The sequence below is a fragment of the Daldinia decipiens genome (assembly GCF_022478715.1).
Source record: "Daldinia decipiens strain CBS 113046 unplaced genomic scaffold F4813scaffold_40, whole genome shotgun sequence".
Taxonomy (NCBI): domain Eukaryota; kingdom Fungi; phylum Ascomycota; class Sordariomycetes; order Xylariales; family Hypoxylaceae; genus Daldinia; species Daldinia decipiens.
In genome coordinates this window covers 27,870-44,605 of record NW_026054583.1, presented here as the reverse complement: position 1 = coordinate 44,605, position 16,736 = coordinate 27,870, and the positions used below count along the sequence as shown (strand labels likewise).

At 46.6% G+C, this 16,736-nt stretch overlaps 6 protein-coding genes across 6 annotated transcripts; 4 read left to right on the top strand and 2 right to left on the bottom strand.

Moving 5' to 3' along the window:
* Nucleotides 1-4: 4 nt before the first annotated feature.
* On the top strand, nucleotides 5-1,686 carry F4813DRAFT_371998 (PQ loop repeat-domain-containing protein; the record flags this gene model as incomplete). The annotated part of the gene is made up of 2 exons (XM_049244674.1): nucleotides 5-407; nucleotides 475-1,686. Coding segments are annotated over exons 1-2 (829 nt in total), but the record flags the coding sequence as incomplete, so codon positions are not given.
* A 1,199-nt stretch (nucleotides 1,687-2,885) lies between these two features.
* F4813DRAFT_371997 (N-terminal nucleophile aminohydrolase) lies at nucleotides 2,886-5,267 on the top strand. Its single transcript, XM_049244673.1, has 4 exons — nucleotides 2,886-3,293; nucleotides 3,357-3,452; nucleotides 3,540-4,284; nucleotides 4,335-5,267. The coding sequence occupies exons 1-4, from the start codon at nucleotides 3,279-3,281 to the stop codon at nucleotides 4,922-4,924; spliced, it is 1,446 nt and encodes a 481-aa protein (XP_049096022.1). The 5' UTR covers nucleotides 2,886-3,278; the 3' UTR covers nucleotides 4,925-5,267.
* A 1,492-nt stretch (nucleotides 5,268-6,759) lies between these two features.
* Nucleotides 6,760-9,013, top strand: F4813DRAFT_232742 (putative GMC oxidoreductase). Its single transcript, XM_049239942.1, has 4 exons — nucleotides 6,760-6,961; nucleotides 7,027-7,740; nucleotides 7,817-8,553; nucleotides 8,712-9,013. Exons 1-4 carry the CDS (start codon nucleotides 6,928-6,930, stop codon nucleotides 8,919-8,921), a joined length of 1,695 nt encoding a protein of 564 aa, XP_049096021.1. The 5' UTR covers nucleotides 6,760-6,927; the 3' UTR covers nucleotides 8,922-9,013.
* Nucleotides 9,014-9,394: 381 nt separating this feature from the next.
* Nucleotides 9,395-12,573, bottom strand: F4813DRAFT_232801 (dynamin family protein). Its single transcript, XM_049239943.1, has 3 exons — nucleotides 12,003-12,573; nucleotides 9,915-11,939; nucleotides 9,395-9,860 (listed from the first exon to the last, which is right to left on the bottom strand). Exons 1-3 carry the CDS (start codon nucleotides 12,301-12,303, stop codon nucleotides 9,421-9,423), a joined length of 2,766 nt encoding a protein of 921 aa, XP_049096020.1. The 5' UTR covers nucleotides 12,304-12,573; the 3' UTR covers nucleotides 9,395-9,420.
* On the bottom strand, nucleotides 12,432-14,849 carry F4813DRAFT_399429 (uncharacterized protein; the record flags this gene model as incomplete). The annotated part of the gene is made up of 6 exons (XM_049248172.1): nucleotides 12,432-13,097; nucleotides 13,159-13,437; nucleotides 13,558-13,660; nucleotides 13,718-14,028; nucleotides 14,081-14,720; nucleotides 14,770-14,849. The coding sequence occupies 6 exons, from the start codon at nucleotides 14,847-14,849 to the stop codon at nucleotides 12,861-12,863; spliced, it is 1,650 nt and encodes a 549-aa protein (XP_049096019.1). The 3' UTR covers nucleotides 12,432-12,860.
* Nucleotides 14,850-15,384: 535 nt separating this feature from the next.
* On the top strand, nucleotides 15,385-16,735 carry F4813DRAFT_232716 (uncharacterized protein). Its single transcript, XM_049239941.1, has 2 exons — nucleotides 15,385-16,073; nucleotides 16,143-16,735. Exons 1-2 carry the CDS (start codon nucleotides 15,755-15,757, stop codon nucleotides 16,532-16,534), a joined length of 711 nt encoding a protein of 236 aa, XP_049096018.1. The 5' UTR covers nucleotides 15,385-15,754; the 3' UTR covers nucleotides 16,535-16,735.
* The last annotated feature ends 1 nt before the right edge of the window (nucleotide 16,736 follows it).

Sequence of the window (16,736 nt, the reverse complement as noted above, 5' to 3'; positions counted from 1 at the left end):
TCTTATCTTGACTCATCTCATTTTTACCTCACAAAACATTTACTTATAGAAACTTAGGACATAGGTAATATAGCACCGCTTTGGTATCTCGGATGGCCCCAATCACTGCGTCATCGTTCTGAACGGTCTATTCCGAATGGTAAGCCAACCTTAAGACCTAAACATTGGCAATATCTACCTAGGTACCCAGGTACCTGGTTATAGAGCATCTACCTCCGCGCCGGGTATATTTTATCTACATTTTAACCGACAAAGCATCATGGGCTTCCTCGAATTTATATCCGCTGTGTTCGGATGGATCTATACGCTATCATGGTCGTTATCATTCTACTCGCAACCACTACTAAATATTCGGAGGAAATCAACCTCCGGAACTACCGTAGATTTCCCATTTATCAACACTCTCGGTAAGTCTATCGTGCTTTATCTAATCCAATAACCACCTCTTATCATTCATCTTCTAATATTTCATAGGCTTTCTTGCCTATCTCATCTATAATGCTGTATTTTACTCATCTCCAGTTATCCGACATCAGTATGCTTTACGAAATAATGACCACACGCCGACTGTCGCAGTTAACGATATTGTCTTTGCTGCTCATGCACTTGTTGTCTGTTCGATCTTAACTACTCAGTACTTCTTGCCCGCTATTTGGGGGTTTGATCGTGCCCCTGGCACTCGCCCATCTCGGCTCATATTGGGTGTTGCGAGCGGATCGTTTGTCGCCGTTGCCATCATCATCCTCGTGGTGCTATCCACGCCCTCAGATGCGGACCCTAAGACTTCGTGGGCATGGCTAGACGTTATCTATACCATCTCATACGTCAAGCTGCTCATTACTCTTGTTAAATATGCACCGCAGCTGGTGTACAACTTCAAAAATCACAGCACAAAAGGGTGGAGCATCTGGCAGATACTGCTAGATTTTCTGGGTGGCATGTTGAGTATCGCACAGTTGATGATAGATTCTTGGCTACAGGGCGACTGGTCTGGAGTCACGGGTAACCCAGTCAAGTTTGCGCTGGGAAATGTCAGCATGCTCTATGATCTGGTGTTCATGACCCAGCACTACATACTCTACCGTGACGATAGTTTAGTGAAGAATAGCGAGGAAGATTCGCTTCTTGAGAGAGGCGATGGTCGCCGAAGATTAGACTAAGCCTATGATGGGCGAGCAATATCAAACATCACTTAGGTATGGCTGAATTGTTATTTGAGGTCTCCAAACTTGGGCGTATTCTATGACGGTGATTCGAAGCTTGCCGAGCCGCCTTAAAGAAAGTGTTATTGGGGTGATTGTAGATGTTGGGAGAATAAGTTGTTCATGCATTCATTTAACTTACTGGGAATTGGTAGAGATGGTAAGATTCATCGTTGTAGATGATTTGACTGAAATGAAAGTGGATTAGGGGTTACGCGAAGAGGCTAAGGAATTAATAGTCGCTTGATTAGAGTACACTGTCGAATTTTTTAGTTGCCAGGGCTGAAAGTTCGATAGAAAAATCTATTTGCCCTAGCTACGAGTGTAATAGAAGCCGTCTATCTACCTATACGTATCCATTCTTTAGAATGGAGAAAAGTTTCATCTTCACCGAAGGGGGTTTTAACATGTTAGGTTAGTCCACTAGTTTTCGACGTCGTTAGACGATGCTAACAGCAAAAACTGGTTGAAGTAAAGAAGGATAGGGGATCTACATCTTCAATGTACTTTGGTTCTGGATTAAACATTTCGTACGTGAGGCAGGACACGGCGAGCGGAAGGTCATGAAAAGATGTTTTAACACAAGGGACTCCTTGAAATTAATAAGACCTTTATTGCATAAGAATCTAAAACTATTAGAGCTAGTTAACCTAGCGATATCCATGCTTAATAAGAATTAGTCGGGCTATATCTACTAGAAGAGTCCCAGGGATATTTTTATTGCTAATTTCACTTTGGTGAGCCGCTAGATCAACCTGATACAAAAAAGGCAGCTAACAGAACTAGCAGGAAAATCAGTATAAAGAGATGACTGCGTTACATGGTTTACATGATTGGGTGGTCGAGAAATATGTTAATCCCCGACTTAACTATCTAAGGTACCTAATACATTGCCTTTGCTATTCATCTTGCCTCGTTTTCCAGAAGATTAGGTCCCCGGAGACCTTGTGGCTTTTATTCTTTCTGTATCGAAATACAGCAATGACTTGTTCCTGTCATAACCCGTGCAATGTATGAAGCAACTAGAAGGCGACGGCTGAAAAACGGATGCGACCCGGATACTCGTGCCAGGCTAAGAGATAAGCAAACATATCATATGATACAGATCAGCCGTAAAGATACCTCATTTGCGTAGGTTACTCCTTAAGACTACCTATGATCCGGGATATGCCCTAGATGCAGTCGATAGCCGTTGTCCTACATTGGAGCTAAAGCTTCGCTAAGGTGCTTAGTTTAAAGATGAGATACTATTGATAAGTACCACGTTTTTTACACGTGAAACAAGCCGAATGCTTACCTGTGTAACATGGGCAAGTAAACACAAACAATACGTTACGATGGAAAATACCTAGGTAGGTAGTTAGAAAAGAATCCCCTTTTCAGAATGTCAAAGAGTAGATGATTGGTTGAGGGTAATTAGCCCCAGATTTCTGTTTAGGACACTAAACCAAAGTTGTGTTAATTACCCCGGACAGCTGCAGCTGCCAACTGCAGGTGCCTTCACCCAGGTTCCCAGGTTCCCAGGCCTGCCCTTGCCCTACGTAAGATGCACCTGCTAGGTACTAGGTATCTGCTTGGGCTGCTAGCCTATGTATCCAGGTAGGTACCTAATGTACCTAAGACAGGGGATGAAGTGCCTAAACGAGCCCGAATGTTCAATACCTAATAGCAAGAGCCTAGACCCATGAATTTTCCAGCTGCCGTCCTGCCGCCTCAGTGTCACCCACTTCACCCACTTTGTACTTTATCATTCCGTCACTCCTAATCTGGAATATCGCAATTGAGTAATATAGGCACGCCACATTCCTCGATGACTGCGACGCGGAAAAAAAGATAAGAAAAAGTAAAAGCGACAAGCAAGCAAGAAGCGGTCACGGAAAGACGTGTTTACACAATTCGCACAATTTACTCAATTCACTCAAAAGATCGGATCCACGATTTATTTCCTTCGCCCGGTTATGACAACCTCTTAGGTACCTATCTAAGGTCTCTTACTTAAACCTATTGGGTAATTATATGATATCAGCGAAACCTTCTTTTCTAGCCTTTACACCAACCATCTTCTAATCGAGGAGGATGTGTCGCTTTTTGGTACTATACCCTCCCAACCGGTCGCGTGAATTATGAAGACTCTAAGCTAATGCTCTGCTTTAGGTCTATCGAGGCAGCGACGAGATCCTGCTCTCCAAGTTGATTCTAGACCCGACACACTCTATCCTTAAGCAATCGTTTGACTCTCGACTGAGATTGGTGAGTTATTCTAATAGCCCGTGGCCTTGTGGCTAAACTAGAATTTATTGCAACCCAATGTATAACTAACTCGTAGCTATCCTACAGGACACGCGACGCGGCCAGAATAATGCAGATGGCTTTGGAATTGGCTTTTACACCGACCCGAAACTAGGTCCTGCTCCTTGCCTCTTCACCTCAACTATTCCTGCTTGGAACTGCACCAATCTCCATCGTATCGCTTCCAAGACGGCATCAAGACTCGTCTTCGCACACGTTCGAGCAACCACCGAGGGATCCCTAAGCGAGGATAACTGCCACCCTTTCTGCCATGGGAGCTTGATGTGGATGCACAATGGAGGATTGGGAGGCTGGAAACATATCAAGAGGAAGCTAGGTGAACGATTGCACGACAAGTGGTACCTTTGCGTACAAGGCGGGACTGATAGCGAGTGGGCCTTTGCTCTATTCCTCGACCGCCTCGAGCGTCTGGGCGTCAACCCGAGTTCGGAACCTAAGAATGGCTTTGGGCCAGGTGTTCTACGAAGGGCCCTCTTACAAACCATCGAGATTATCAACGAGCTTACTATGGCTATACCAGAGAGCACCATTCAGAGCGAGAATGTGGACACTCGAAGCCTGTTAAACTTCGCAGTGACGGACGGACATAGCATCATCTGCACAAGATACGTGAGCAGCAAGACTGACGAGGCAGCAAGCTTGTACTATTCTTCGGGTACCCAATGGGAGACCAATCTGTCTTCTCCGAATGATCGAGATTACCAGATGGAACGCCGCGATAAAGGAGCAGATATCGTCCTTGTAGCTAGCGAGCCTTTAACATTCGAACGAGGTACGTGGCTATCCTACCGTAACGTATACATTTTGCTAACAGAATACTAGAAAATTGGGTCAATGTTCCCACCAACTCCATTTTAACCATTCATGGCCAGACTGTAATGGTAAACCCAATCATCGACGCTTATTCAGACCGCGATCCGTATCACAAGCGTTCCTCGGCATTTGCGCAAACGAAGGGTCTTACTACCAACGAGAAGGCAGCTCCCCGCGTTACCAGTCCTTTACCCACGCCAAGTATCGATCTCGACAGCCACAAGCGCATTCTTGCTCCATTAATCCCTGCCGGTATCGGACGAAGTCGAACGCCAGAGGGTCCATCGTTACCAATTCGAAATAAGACACCGCTTGCATACTCGGAGTCAGCCTCCGCCCCATCCGATATCCGTGCTCCTCCAACTGAACTCCGGCCTCGCACAGAACCACGTCCAGATCTTGGTAACAAACTTCCCTCGCAGGGTAATATCAAGAAGAAGAGGCGTTCGCTTAATATCGGAGAACAGCCTCACCCTGCCGACCATCAAGTCGATATAGAATTGCCCATGCCAGACAGCCCGGTGCCAAGTTCCATATCAAGAGCCCCTGAATATACCACATCGGAGAAGGCAGCTCGCGTCCTCGGGATGGCTCTTTAGTAAAGAGACTTCTCAGTGGTATCTGGTTGGATTTTCTAATTAGTGTTTCCCTGACGTTTCGCATCATGACGGGGGTAGTGGCAACATAGATTTCAAGTTCCGCAACTGGTGAGAATGTCATCAAGAGGGACCCGGAACAGCAAGGCGTTTCTGGTTGTTGTTTTAGAAGAGCGGTTTGGTGCGTGTAGCATTGTAGCAAAAGTTGGCTGCTAATTCCATACCCAATAATAAATTCGTATTTACATTCTTCCTTATATTTCATCCTGCACGAATGTTTAACCTAGTAACCTAGGTAGCTATTATCGACCACGGACATATTACCGTTCTTATTGATGATTATATAATTCTATGTTATGTAAGTAAAGCCTCTGAGCCCCTTTTCTTCCGTTTCCATTCGTTTATAGTATTTGAAGTACACGTCTCTTCAACAAGCCCCAATGATCCTCTTTAAGACATATCTTAAACAGGGGAACTAAATAGGGATAAGTAATCCCCGGGTTTAAGCTTATCTACCAGAACTTGGACATCGGTCGACACGAGAAGATTGATAATGATGTAGTACCTAACCTAAGAGAATATGACTCCGCAAAGTAAACGCACTACCACTACTAATACGAAGCTTACCTCTTATACTCCTCTAATATAGTCTTATTGCCTGATAGATCAGGCTCTCAAAACATACTTTTAGACTTGTATAGGCCCTGGGTATACATCTAGCCAATATCAAGTTTCCTTAGACAACAAGATATAGCTCCGCAGCTACCCCTTTCGATATAAAATTCTAGGAGAATGCGACGGCTTTGTCTCTGGCGGCTTTTCTTATTCTACTTTATATATAATTACTCAAGAGACCCTACCTCACGGACATCAGAGATTTCGCTACATCTCTCATGGTACTAATTGCGTTCTTCAATTCCTTCGATTTTATTCCCTGGGCCTCTATTCTTACTTAGCCCTGCTGTAAACCTATTCCCGCAAATATTACGATCCCCCCAATGGAATACCCGAATATAATACCCGTGAGATAACAGGCGCAAGTATGCTGGCGCGAGCAAGATCAATATAAGGAAACGCATATGATACCCCTGAAGATAACAGTACCGTAGCAGCTCTCCTAATGGCTCATTACTACCTCTGCATGCATACTATCTCACCTTGGTGAGACCACGTGCCGTCAATACCACCCAACACATAAGTAGCAGAATTGAGATCTAAGCTGCATAATGCGGTTGGACTCACTGCGTAGGTCTTGTGAGTCCTTCGACTACCTAGTCAAGTCTGCACGCGTAATCGCTTTTCGTCCGTACAATAACCCCGCGTCTATAACATATCCTTGGAGAAACCGATCCCAACGTCCTTCAGACTTTTATAACAGAGTTATATAACAGTTATTCATATGTGCCCTAGGGGACATGCCAAAGCATAATATTACCGATGGCACTCTTAGCGGCGAAAACATCTATAAGTATTAGTTAAACACAATGATATTTAGAAGGGTAGTTAGTACTAAACGACTCAATACCCCTGCTTCTACATGAAAAGGACCAACCCAGGCCAAGATTCTTATACTTTATGTGACTCAGTGTACCGGTAGGCTCAGACAAGATTATGAATTGGATAATAGCCGATACAGAATCTAGCATCGACCTATCAGAACTATATACCATGCAACATCTACCAACATTTATACGATAATATCAAATCCCGGTTTTGAATCACCAACATGCATAATACCCAAGCAGTAGTACTATGTTTCGCCACTAAAATATTACGGCCCATAATGCTCCCAATAACTTAGCTCTAACCAAGCCGCTTCGAAATAAGTATCGTTATGGAAGGTAATGGGGGGAGGGGGGGTTGGACGATTGTCTCAAATCCAAGCCACTTCCTTCACTTCGCACTCCGTCTCTCTCTGTCTATATAAGGCTAGCATTCCATAATTAGAGTCTCACTAATACGACCTTCTCTGGCATACACAAGCTTCACCCAAGGACTACGATAATATGGCATCAACCTATGACTTTGTAATCGTTGGTAGTAAGTCCGCTCGAAACAAGCCACCCGTGGCATAACCCCTTCGATCCGTTGACAATATCGTATAGGCGGGCCAGCGGGCAGCGCTGTCGCAGCCTGGCTCGCGAAGTCGGCGAAGAAGCCCAGGGTATTGCTCCTCGAGGCCGGCGGCAAGAACGACGACAAAGACCTGCGTGTCGACGGGCAGCGGTGGACAACATTCCAGAACCAGTCCCTGAACTGGGGCTACAAGACGGTGCCCCAGGAATTCTGCAATAACCGAGAGCTCGATTACTCGCGAGGCTTAGGACTCGGCGGCTCAAGCGCTGTTAACTTCAGCGTGTTCACCGTAGGAGCAAGCCGCGACTACGACGAGTGGTCGCGGATCGTGGGGGACGACACGTTCGGCTGGGCTCACATGCAGCGCCGGCTCAGAAGTCTGGAGTCGTTCGACCGGACACTGCCGCCGGGAATCGACAGTCGGTATGCCGCGCCGAAAGCCGAAGATCACGGCAGCTCGGGACCCCTGAAGACGGGCTACGTGGCCGAGGCGGAGAAGGATATAGCGCCCCTATTCGACGCCTTCGAAAAGGCCGGATACCCCTTGAACCCGGACCACAACTCGGGTAACCCGATCGGCTTCTCCTTCGGGATCAACTCGTCTAGCAAGGGCGTCCGGTCTACGGCGGCGGACTTGTTTACGCTGGCGCCGGAAAACTTAACAATCATTACTGAGTCTCCGGTCCAGCGGCTGATACTGGAAGGCAATAGGGCCGTTGGAGTTGAGTCGAATGGCAAGCGTTGTAAGTCTAATTTGTACAGATTCGAGTTAGTAGCAGCTGTAGGTATAAGTATCGAACATGCTGACCTTGATGTTAGACCTGGCCTCCAAGGAAGTTATTCTCTCGGCAGGTTCAGTCAACGGCCCGAAAATCCTAATGCACTCTGGCATTGGCCCTCGAGCACAGCTAGAAAAGTATGGCATACCTGTCGTCAAAGACGTCCCAGCAATCGGCCAAGGCCTGCGTGATCATATGTTCATTCCCCTAGCCTACACGCGAGCCGAAGGAACCACAGATCGGTCCTCCTTCTACGGTGACAAGAAGGCCATGGCCGACGCTCTGGAGCAGTGGAGGAAAGACGGCTCGGGCCCTTGGGCGAAGTATGCTTGTCAGTTGCCCATTGGGTGGTTCAAGCTAGACAAACTCCTCGCATCTCAGGAGTTCCAGGACCTACCTGCTAGCGAAAGGGACTTGATCAATGACCCTACCGTGCCTCACTACGAGCTGCTCAGTCACTTCCCGCTCCACTGGTTCGTGCCAGACTTCCCCGACTCGGCCCTAAACTACACAGCGCTCCTAGTCTTCCTATTCAATGCGCAGAGCCGCGGCGAGGTCACTCTACAGTCGGCAGATCCGGACGCAGCACCGCGGATAGACCCCAAGTTCCTAGCAACAGCCTTCGATCGGCGTGCCGCCATCGAGGGGCTGCGTGATGCGCTACGGTTCGTGCGGTCCGAAAGCTATGCACGGGACAACGTGTCAACGATTACAGGGCCGGCAAGCGACTCCGACGCAGACTTGCTTGAATATTGGCGTCAGACGATAGGATCAAGCGTGAGTAACCTACCACGTACCCCTTTCCTTACCCCCCTGCCTCAAGGTCAAATCAAGGCCTCCTAAACGATGTGATAAAAAAGGGGGTCATTCCCGATATAGCCCTACACTCCGCACATCTCCCATTAAAAGGAAGTAATTACTAACCCTTCCCAAAGTGGCACATGACCGGCACTGTGAAGATGGGCCGTCCTGGCTCTGCCGATGCGGCTGTAGATAACAACTTTCGCCTCATTGGTTTCGAGGGCCTACGCGTCGCAGACATGAGCGTGGTCCCTGTTCTCGCGAGCTGCCACGTCCAATGCGTCGCTTACCTCACCGGTATAACATGCGCCGAAAAGTTGATTTCCGAGCACGATCTTACATAAACTAGAAAGACAGAGAACGGGCTATATGCATAGAGGGATGTCTTAGAATGCGTAGATGTGTGAGCGAGTGTCTCGTCCAGCTATGTAAAACCGCCTAGAATAGACCAGATATTGCTCTCGTACGATTATATTAGAAGATGACGGCGCTTGTTTATCGCTGTATCACATGTTGAAATTGCTACTATGATGTTTACTTATCTGTATTCCTCTAGGTTACATGATTCATGTATGTGGCTTAGGCATGGTCGTATCTATGAGACAAACTTCAGGAACACAGTAAAGTATAACGCCTGTACTGATAATCGTGTATCAAATATTGCTGTCTTAGAAAGGGGGGGATCACATCTATGTAAAACCACACACACGTTGTCAGAAAGCCAACCATCGAGCTGGGATTTGAAAGTGATATCTGGACAAGTAATAGGCGCTGAGACTACTCTTTTTTAACTCCTTTCCATATCGTGATAATTCGTTAGTAATAACTAGATATTTTAATAACTCAGAATAACCCCCATCGTCCACGTTCTTTCTCGCTGCCTTTCTTTACACTTGTCCTTGAACGGTCTCTTTCTATACCTTCGAGCTGCCTTAGGCTATCCATCTTCTCGAGTACTAGTTCGAGAAGCTCCTTACGCCTAATGACTTCCAGATGCTTCCTGATCTTGGGGTCTTCCTTGGCAAACCTTTCCACCTCCTCGTCCGATAGGTGGCGTCCAAGTCTTAAGTCTAGCTCTCGCGGAAAGTTGTAGTAGAATTCAGAGAGTAGCTCCACGTTAAGGAAAAGTACGGCCGTTGATGCAAGTTTCGAAGCCACTGCATCCAAAAAGACTTCAGGGCAGTGGTATTTATTCTTCATATTACTGCACTGTTTCGACTTCACTGCAAGCATCCGCATCTTGATGATATCGGCGCGGTCACGTAAGAAAACGGCTTCTCGACCTGGAAACACGTTAGCGAGTTATTCCCGATATCCAAAAGCTGATAAGATCAAACCTTTCGCAAGCAACTCGGCGCTAAAGCCTCCTGCACCGCTGCGGCTGTCGCCCTCGACGACCACATCGCCTTTCCTAGCCTTGTCGACAAAGTTGACAACTTCCCTCAGTTTTCTCCGCCCACCAACTACTGTCTCGAGATCTTTCATAGCACCTTCACATGCAGACAGTTCCTTCTTCAACACACCTTGAACGTGTTCCCTACCTGTGGTCCACTCTCGCTCTTCCATGTCGATCTCGAACTTGAAAGGCTTGATACAATTTTCGACCTGATCACTGGTACTATAAAACCGGTCATTTAAAATACTCGAAGCGGCTTCTGTGATAGCCTGTCGTGCATATGGATGGTTGACGAAAGTAGATTGGCTGATTAAAGCGTCGATGTGAGATTGGATCGAGTTTGCTACCACGTTGGTGGCCAGTCTACCAACGCCAAGTTTCGTAAGTGCAGATGTGGAAGCGTCGAGTTGTCTTCGCCAGTAAAGGGAGTTGGGATCTGCTTTGGGAAGATCGGCAAGGTTATTAGGCTCGGCGATGGGGACACTTAAATCGTAGATAGGCTTGTTCCAATATCTCGCAGCTAATAAGTCAAGCATCCGTTGATCAAGCTCGTTCTTCAGGAGGCAGTGCATTTCAGGACGACCAAATTCTTCGGTAAATTGCTTAAAAGAGTGTTTGAAAGCATCCAGACTCTCGGCCAAATATGACTCGGCAGATAATGGTCTGTCATTGTACTGGACCTTAAACTCATAAGTCGCTTCCTCAAGTTCTTGCCTTATGGAATCACTCGTCGACTGTAGACTAGCTGACATAGTCTGTTCTAGGACGTGCATAAGCTTTTTGCGTAGCGTTGAAGTCCCAACCTGGAGATCAGAGCCAGGACCGAATTCCGTCGGGTGAGCGGAGAAAAAAGTGTTTTCGTTTCGAGTAATAGTAGATGTTAAATTTGTGTTGCCCTTCTTGAATAACCCGGACGTTGACGGCACACGAGAGATGACTCCAATGTAGCCTAGACGAAGCGGGTACTGCTTATCACCTAGAATGGAAGCTCCCCGGGTAGGATCAATAAGATCCATCTTCGTAATAACACCTATTGTCCGTTCACCCCGGGGATCGACTCGTCTACTAGCTCGGAGGGCCGCCGAGTTAGCTAAATCAACATCGGCAGCCGAAATAGCCAAGATAACGTTAGGTGGTTGTATATATTTGTCACAAAGTTCTGATATCCTCTGCTTAAGCTCGAGCGGCTGGTTTTGCCCCACAACTTGGATATAGCCAGGAAGGTCGATAAGTGATAAATCCGGAATATTTGGCGACGAGATAGAAAGACGGATTGGGTCGTCTGACACGCATTGGCTGTCTGGAACAGCCTGGTTTAATTCCGTTAGAGTTCGCTGGATAGAGGAGAAGTCGGAGATCTTTCCAAGGCCCAGATCCGGGAATTCACCGTATTCAGCAGTGGCGTCGGGGGTGTTGATTAGGGTAAGCTCGATTGGCCTGCGTGTGACCATATTTGTTCCTTTTGGTAAGAATTCGTGCCCCACGATAGCTTCTAACACGGAGCTCTTCCCGGACGACTGCGATCCGATGACAACAATGGAGGGCAGAGTGAGCGTACTAGATTGTCCAACTCTTGACAGAATATTTCTGATTTCGATCATCTTCTTTGTGAGCACCATCATTTGGTCATCCTTGGCCATCTCATCTGCACTACGGTCATCATCAGATGACTGCTCGTAGCCGTACGCGGCAGCGCTTGCACCTACGGCAGCTGCGGCGCCCGCCCTGCTCTGCCTCGGGGGCTCCTCGCCACCCGGTCCACCACCTTGCTTCCCAGAACCTATCTCTTCCTGTGATCTGAGAATCTTCTGCATCCACTCCGGCAGCTCAACTTGATCTTTCGTATTTTGCCACCCTCGCTTCGTCTGGTTAGCAATATCTTTCGCACCATCCAGAAATCCCATCGCGGTGTTCGTAACTGTGTCCTTCGTCGTATAAATTATGTCCCAGGCATAGTTCCCAGCCTCTGGGTTCCATATTAGCTGAGTCTCCTAGACGAGTGTACAGGGTAGCATTTAGGTCGACATACGTGTAGCTTGGTACTGAATCCAGGCCAGACCACCTATCATCACTCCACCTGCCATAGCAGGAATCCTTACAAACTTAACCACCAGTCGGGGCAAGAATCGCGCAAAGGACGCATTGCGAACGATGACGGCGTGATGGAACGAATTTACCGGAGGCCACATCCGCCGCCGCGTTGCACGTACGGCAGCATCAGCTCGGAGGATACCACCTGAAGGTAGGTGATGATATTGGCGTATGGCTCGAACCATGGCCGGGCGTGTCGCCGGGAGACGCCCGACCGCTGCTATCAGCCGTCCGCTCATGCCGGTAATGAGAGGCGGAGGCGATCTAATATCCGAGAGTAGAAAACCATAAAGGTCGACAGCTCGTAGGGACCGATTCGGCAGACGGGAAAAAGGACGAGTTTTGATATGCGTTTTCTGGGACCTGGATACCTGGTAGATTAGATTAAAATGTCGGTTGGACGATAAGGATACACGTAGGAAGGTGGGCTGGTGGCGTGGAACTCAGAAGTCGAGTTATTAGCTAAGTGAACCTAAGTACTATATTTACCCCACATGTACTTGATACAAGCACTATCCCGTTTCCTGCATGTATCAATGTATTGTACTTATGTACCTAGGCACTCAAGATCGTTAGTCACGTGCTCTCCAACCACATCACTTCTGTCCTGCTGGTCAAGGGGGTATCGCAAAATTCAAACCGCATTACTATCTTGATTGTGGAAAACGCAACGCAGTCATTGGAAGGCGGTCATCTGTAGTATCTCCTCGACTCCTATTTGACTACATCACAAGCTAAATATCAGAATAGACGCACCGACAACTTCCACCTCAAGATCGTAGGCAAAGAGGTACCACTATACCCCTCCCTCCTTGACCTTGGGCAGCTGCTCAACCGGGCACGGTGTCCGGATGGTGATTTGCGTGGCCATCTCGAAACTATCTTCGACCCATAGCTCGGCCTTTATATCCGAGGGCTGAGCACTTCTTGACTCATAGATCATCTCCATAGAGGTTTGAACTCCCCGGGTACGATGGTTGAAGCGTCGATCGTACTGTCGTATCGTTTTTCCTTGGGTTTCAATATTCTCCCCCTTTGCAAAAGTTAGCATTTGCATAGCATTCTAGTAAGTGAAATGCATAGCTCTAACTCACACGCTTGACGATCCATTCCATCTGACCTTTTGCCATATCGCAGTTCCTTGTTGTATCACGGAACCGATCTTCGGGATTGTGGATCCCCTCTTGGAACGGCTTGCTCGAGAAGTAACCGTAGCTATATCTAGCAATACGGGAACGTATCAAAACCTGCTCTTTCGTTCCACATATTACAGCACCTTTAGACACAGCAGCCCGTGGGCTATTCCCCCTCTCCTGGACAACGGGAACTTTGTCATAGTAACGGCGCTTCAGTGCTTCAAAAATATATGAACACTGTCCAAGCCCACCCACTAACACGATAACATATACTCCTAGGTAGTTAGCTATGGCCGATATCAAGCAAATAATAAGCTTCAGACAGGAGAATAGTATTAAAATAAAATATGCTATTACATCTGGAAATCGTAAAGTTTTCTCTTTAATGGCATTGACTTGATGTTCAACTAGAGCCTCAATGGTAGGCATCACGACTTGGAAGATGCTGCGAACCTCGTCACTGTATATGAACCTGTAAGCAGAGATTCTCTCCGTGGGTAAGAGCGGGTTTATATACCGTGAGAAATTGAATATAACGTCTTCGCCTTGATGTGAGCCTATTCTTGGGCCAAGATTGATCGAGAGCGTCCCATCCAATGCAGCATCATATGTTCCCCTGGTAAAACATTCCCAGATTCCGATGATCTTTTCCTTCTCTAGCTGGTGAAATTCATCCCAGTTTTGGCCCTCTTGCTCAAAAACCTTCTTCTTCATGGCCATATTGAACGACTGATCAAGGAATACTGCACCACAAAGGGCACCATCACCTTCAACTATTTCTCGGAGCTCAAATGGCTCGGTGCTGTTTACCACATAGCTTATGCAGTCCTATTAAAGTTAGTATTAAGCACTGTAAGTGACAGACTCTTGATAAAAATACGGCGGTTCCTCCTCCAAGATCTGCAACGACGAATGAGGATCCAGGTAGAAGTGTATCCCACTTGTTCAATTCGGGTACCGTCGCTAAAGCAGCTGCCTCTGGCTCTGTAACAAACCTATATGTAGTTTGGGGGACCTGGTTGGAGCGATGATTCAATATTCCAGATATTTCCAAAGCCTGTTTCATTCGTTTTAGTGGGCCACCTCTCCAGATTGCCGGTACCGTAATAATGACGAGGAAAGGCCTTTTCTCTACAAAGCTGTCCCCCTTCTCTCGGCCCCTGTACACGACTACATATTCAAAGACCTTTCCTAGGAAGTCCGCAACAACTTGGATGGGGTTTTTGCCTAGGGTATTCATGATACGTCTTGCCTCTTGGATGTACTCCGAGTCGCGAAATTCGGGATGTAAGTCGTCATTATCCGCTAGGAGCATCTTAAACCATGAGATGGCATGTTTTTTGCCTTTAGTTCCCAGCCCCCAAGAAATAATTCCGTTGACGTCGTATGAGATCTTTGATGGAACTTTTATATCCATAGCATCCTGGCTTAGTGGGCCAGGCCATAGACAAAGGGTTGAGGAGACAATCTGATCATTTAGAAGTCCATTCTTGTGAAAACTGTACAAAGATCCAGAGTAACTAAAAGAGTAAGTAAACAAATAGAGGCTGGGGTTGGCATACTGCTTACGTAGTTCCTATGTCGATTCCGATAACGAAACCTCCACTGTCCCAATCCTTGGAATAGTCTACCGCGTTGAATAGATCCATAATGGACCTAACGATACAAACCAAAGGATCCCGTCTTAGGGTAGGGAGCTCCTTGTGAATTGTACTGAATAGGGTCAGATGAAAATCTGTAACTTGTAACACGCTAATAAGCTTTCGGACTTCTAAGGGAAGAAGCCTATAGGAGTCCCTTAGCTAGGATAAAGATGTGACAATGATCCGTAATAAAGATGATAGGCACTTATTATACCTCAAGGGAGCATGCGTAGAATGGAGAGGTTGATACGAGATAATTTGATGCTGCCTCGTATCTACCTATGTAGATATTCGAAAGAGGAAAACCCACGAAAATAGGAGTTGAATGAGCTGGACTAAAGAAATTGAGTAAGGTTAATATATATAGGTACCTAAGGTACCTAATTAAAGTGATCTATTAATTTGGAAGGGAAGGCACGGCCAGAGCCGGTGGGTAGTTGCTTCAGGTACTTAGGTAAAATAAACTTCCTCCTACCACGTGAACATCGCAAGTATTGGTGGCGCCTTCCCTTCTTCAAGTCAAACACAACTAGAGTAGCACCAAATAGACTTTCTACAGTTTTAATTCATTAATAATAAAAATTCTGGGAAGCCACAATTGCTATTGCCTTTTAAATCCGACAGTCAGGAGCCCTAACGCAATCCCACCTTCCAACCTTATTTAGTACTGCAAACAAGAGTTGAAGCCACATTTCTTGCAACACACATACCTTCCGGAGGAAATTCTTTCTAGCATAGAACAACAGAACAACATCTTCCTTCCTTCCCAATCACAGAAACTATTCACTGCCTGCCTTTCGCCACCCAGTATTCAAAGTTACCTTTAAATTTGGTTACCTGTATCCGGCATCCGGCATTCACAAATTTCTCTCCCATCACCCTTGATAACATCATTCAAGTCAGCTGCAATCATGTCTTCTGGATTACCTACAACTTTCCCCTCCAGTTCACCTACAGCCATGTCTTCAGGTACACTCGCAACCACGCCCTCAAATACGCCCACAGATGTGTCATCTAAGTCGCATCCAGCGATGTCCTCTATATCGCCTACAACAATGCCACCTCCAGAGTGTCAGAATGCCATCAGAAATGATGGTAAAAAGAGAAAGCGCAATCGAAAAGACGAGTCAAGCGAAGATGTCCAGATGGAGACGAAGCCAAAGCGAGTAACCAGAAGTTCTCAGCCGAAACCGAAATTAGCGGAGATTAATAAGCTGAAGCGTGGTCAGGGTAATGACGCGACCAAAGATCTTCACGTAACCAAAGTGTCAAATGTCACTGATAAGAATGTTGAATCAGAGGCAGGAGTAGCACCGCGAAATAAGCGACGACGTGACCAAGAAGTTGACACTGCTGAAGATATTCAACTCGCCAAAAAGCAGAAGCTCACCATTAAAAAGCTTGAACGACAACTCAGAGAGACGAATGATGAGCTTAAATTAACCCAGCTTGATCTTACGTCCGTGATGGATGAGCTTGAATCAACGAAGGCTGATCTCATGTCTGCCAAGGAAAATCTCAAAAATGAAAATATGGAGCTCGGATTCGTGGAAGAACAGCTCAAGAGAGCAACAGTCCAATTCTTCCCAATGGAGTATTTCTATTCACTAAGATGTCGATTCGAGAAGCTGTGCAGTAGCATTACTTCCTTTGTTCGATACAACCTTGTTAAGGTATTCGAAGGGGACTAACTCGACGATCTTGACCATTCGGGATAATTATGGGCGGCGCGTGTGAAATGTCTCAACCCTCCACTCACACTTAAGGTAGGTATTCTATAGATTAATTGCTTGAGGAGACATGGAGGGAATACCACGTGTAGCGTTTGATTGCTAGATAGATATAGAATTGAAAGCGTTCCTTCTAATGAGTTTTGCAGAATATTTTATGAGG

What these genes read in the sequence shown, in the direction of transcription:
- F4813DRAFT_371997 (XM_049244673.1), top strand. An exon ending in TTGACTCTCGACTGAGATTG is followed by an intron (nt 3,453 to 3,539) that starts GTGAGTTATTCT and finishes GCTATCCTACAG; the next exon opens with GACACGCGACGCGGCCAGAA. An exon ending in GCCTTTAACATTCGAACGAG is followed by an intron (nt 4,285 to 4,334) that starts GTACGTGGCTAT and finishes ACAGAATACTAG; the next exon opens with AAAATTGGGTCAATGTTCCC.
- F4813DRAFT_232716 (XM_049239941.1), top strand. Translation starts at nt 15,755, where the DNA reads ATGTCTTCTGGATTACCTACAACTTTCCCCTCCAGTTCACCTACAGCC. An exon ending in TAAGCTGAAGCGTGGTCAGG is followed by an intron (nt 16,074 to 16,142) that starts GTAATGACGCGA and finishes ATGTTGAATCAG; the next exon opens with AGGCAGGAGTAGCACCGCGA.
- F4813DRAFT_232801 (XM_049239943.1), bottom strand. Translation starts at nt 12,303, where the DNA reads ATGAGCGGACGGCTGATAGCAGCGGTCGGGCGTCTCCCGGCGACACGC. An exon ending in GATTCAGTACCAAGCTACAC is followed by an intron (nt 11,940 to 12,002) that starts GTATGTCGACCT and finishes TATGGAACCCAG; the next exon opens with AGGCTGGGAACTATGCCTGG. An exon ending in CGCCGAGTTGCTTGCGAAAG is followed by an intron (nt 9,861 to 9,914) that starts GTTTGATCTTAT and finishes ACGTGTTTCCAG; the next exon opens with GTCGAGAAGCCGTTTTCTTA.
- F4813DRAFT_232742 (XM_049239942.1), top strand. Translation starts at nt 6,928, where the DNA reads ATGGCATCAACCTATGACTTTGTAATCGTTGGTA. An exon ending in TGACTTTGTAATCGTTGGTA is followed by an intron (nt 6,962 to 7,026) that starts GTAAGTCCGCTC and finishes AATATCGTATAG; the next exon opens with GCGGGCCAGCGGGCAGCGCT. An exon ending in GTCAGACGATAGGATCAAGC is followed by an intron (nt 8,554 to 8,711) that starts GTGAGTAACCTA and finishes CCCTTCCCAAAG; the next exon opens with TGGCACATGACCGGCACTGT.